General features: G+C 46.0%; 1 protein-coding gene across 3 annotated transcripts in view; it reads left to right on the top strand.

Annotated features, from left to right (window-relative positions):
* LOC121927230 (TSC22 domain family protein 1-like) overlaps positions 1 to 2,668 on the top strand; it is a 114,240-nt gene extending 111,572 nt beyond the window's left edge. For all 3 annotated transcript variants that reach the window (XM_042460897.1, XM_042460900.1, XM_042460899.1), the window contains exon 3: positions 1,246 to 2,668. In XM_042460897.1, the coding sequence (XP_042316831.1) occupies positions 1,246 to 1,518 (273 nt within the window). In that variant the 3' untranslated portion in view covers positions 1,519 to 2,668. The remainder of the gene's footprint in view (positions 1 to 1,245) is intronic.
* Positions 2,669 to 3,054: the final 386 nt, after the last annotated feature.

Below are 3,054 nucleotides of genomic sequence, written 5' to 3'. Positions count from 1 at the left end.
AAAAAAAGCATCGGTGTCTTATGGGCTTTGGAGGCTATTCTTCTCCCCCTTTGGCTCCCTTTGTGTGCTGAAGGAAACTCAGTGCCAGCTCCCTTTTGTATGGTCCAAAACAAACGCTCAGGGCTAGGGAATACTGGGAGATGTAGTTTATTGTGGCACTAGGGCGCTCTCGCAGAGAAGAAGGCTAAATGCCTCACAAACACTACCGCCTTCAGGGTTCCCCAGCACTGAGCCATAGATAATTTCACAAGGGATTTGACAGCGGAGTCTCTTTCTTGGGAGGTGTTTAAAGAGAGGCTAGATTTGAGTGTGAGTTCCTGCATGGCAGAATGGGGCTGAATTGGGTGGCCTCTTGAGAGAATCGACCCTATGATTCTATGACTGAGGGGACCCAATTCCCACAACTGGGTTGTCTCCCCCAAGGTTTGGCCATAGTTGTTGGGTCCTGGCCTAAGTCACCTGTCCTCTAGAACTGGGCACACTAAGAGTGTAAGAATATTCTTTACAATGGTTACGGAATGGGGAATGCACAGTGTGTCTATGCGTCCTGGTCATCTAGTGGGAAATCCAGCAGAGTAGATGAGGGTAAACAAAGTGGGGGGGGGGATATTTGTGTATTCTGGCATGCAGTACTAATATTTTGGTTAATAGTGTTATTCAGGCAGTACATAGACAAAGTTAAAGTAGAACCATGAGGCCCTCCTCACATTGTGGTACTGCACATCTCAGCAGCCTAACCCAGCATAGGTGACAAATGCTGGAGACTGCAGTGCAGCAGCATCTACATGGCTGCTGATTTTGCACTCCTGAATTGAAACATAGAAAGTCGAAAGCAAAATGCAGTAGAAGCCATTGGTCTTTGATAGGAAACAACGACCTGTTACAGACTGCCAAAATAAAGCTGCTCCGGGTCTCTTTGGAGGTATGCTATTTACATGATGCATGGGTCCTAAGAGTTCGGAGGTTGCACCAAAGCCACACTCCATTCCTAAGCACTAGAGTGCAGCTTTGGTGCAGCTTCCGGATTCTTTAGATGCACGCATCATTTAAAGAGCATACCTCCAAAGAGACCCAAAGCAGCTTTATTTTGGCAGTCTGTAACAGGCCAACCTTTCCCTGCAAGAGCCAGATATCACAGTTGAAATCATGTCTGGATATGTTTGCCGCTGCCATTTTGATTCTGGATTCTGCTCCTGACAGATTTTCCCCCCTTTCTTCCTCCCCCCCCCCCCCCCCCCCCCCCAGGATCTGGTAAAGAGCCATTTGATGTATGCTGTAAGAGAGGAAGTGGAAGTTCTCAAAGAGCAGATCAAAGAGTTAATTGAGAAGAACAACCAACTAGAGCAGGAAAACAACCTCCTGAAAACACTGGCCAGTCCCGAGCAGCTGGCGCAGTTCCAGGCACAGTTGCAGACGAGTCCTTCGCCTGCCGCCTCCTCACAGCCGCAAGGGACGACAGCAGCAGCAGCTCAGCAGCCTCCCCAGCCGGCACCACAGGGCTCAGGACCTTCTGCGTAGTGCCCTCTAACACCGTGGCAAGAAGAGCTCTGGACTCTGCGGAGAGGCAGGACTTGCCCAGGAATCCACCGCAGCCCACTACACACTGCATGCTGCCACCCAGTCATGAAGACTCTTAAGTGCCCTGCATACATAGGTCACCAAGTGATTTCTTTTCCCAGTATTAAGCTACTCATCAGAAATGAGGGAGTTGCGATTTCTGTTTGATATTTTTTAAGTTGCGGGGCGGGGGTGTCTCACAAGCGTTCAGCATGAATACAGTGGGGACTTGAGCGGCTTGGGCAGGTGGCTGGCTGCTAAGATACATGGATCTGTGTGCCTGAAGCTCCCTACCCATTCGAGATCTTTCTTCCACATAGTGCCATGGCGAATGCAAGTGCTATTAAGCATGGAAGTATGAAGAAATCGGCTGGGACGGCGGGGATGAAGACCCCGTTCCTCCAGCATCCCACCAAGAAGCCAAAGCCAAAGGACTGATGAAAAAGGGACCTTGGGGAGAGATGGCGGGACGTAAATGTTGGCTTTCAATGCCTGCAACCTTACAGTGCCGGCAGGCACTCATTGCTTTCTGTTGCCAGGGACAGGTGCAAAAATGTGTTTCTAGGAAGAGAGCAGGTAGGTGACATGTTGCTGTGACATAGGATCATAAAAATGAAGGTTTATTTGCTTAATGTATATTTGTGTATTTAGTGTAATTACTTTGTAAAATAGGAACTGTAACTACTCATTAAGTTGTACAGAGTGAATTTAAAGGATGAGCTGAACAAGTTTGGATAGGTTTCTTTTTTTAATTTTATTTTTGATGCCACTTAAGTAAGATTTGCACCTACACAGCTCTTCAGAAATCAGCTGATTGAGGCTGTTTATGTAAGTTGGAAATATTGCCTTGGAGCTGAATACCTTGAAGTTAAATTCTGTTCACTGTAATTCAGTTTCATGCATCTGTGATCAATCTGTGAGAGCAAAGTTGAAAAACCATTTTCTCACTATGTCTTCTCTCTCTTTCTCTTTTTTGCATATGATCTGTATAGTAGTATGCATATGTTCCTGTGCATGTTCTTGGGAGGCGGGGAGGAAAATTGTAAGACATCAGCATATTTAACTATTGCACTTCTCAACTTCCAATAAAACATAAAGCCTTGATTTAGAAGCTGCAGTTTGAAGAGAATCGTTACTTTCCACATTTGCCTTCCAGCAAAATCTAACCCGGTAAAGACTTTGGGTTTTGCAAAAGCTGTTTTGGAAATATATTTTTTTTGCAAGAGGTGGGTGGGGTAGGTGGGAATGTGTTTCAGCAACAAAAAGTTTAAATAGATGTCTTTTTATAAACCAATGTTGGTTTGATACAAAGACAGCAGACCTTAATCAAAAGCAGGAGAGTTTTGGTGGGAGTCAGGATGTTGTGGGTCGTGTTCACTATTTGGACACAGTCACATAAAAGACAGTGAGTTATTATAAGGAAATCAGCTGCCCTCCGCTCTGGTTCTCATAGTATGGGAGCCTGAGCTGAGTGCTGAATGAGCAACAGGCCATTCT

The sequence above is a fragment of the Sceloporus undulatus genome, chromosome 3 (assembly GCF_019175285.1).
Source record: "Sceloporus undulatus isolate JIND9_A2432 ecotype Alabama chromosome 3, SceUnd_v1.1, whole genome shotgun sequence".
Classification (NCBI taxonomy): domain Eukaryota; kingdom Metazoa; phylum Chordata; class Lepidosauria; order Squamata; family Phrynosomatidae; genus Sceloporus; species Sceloporus undulatus.
This window is presented reverse-complemented; position numbering and strand designations above follow the sequence as displayed.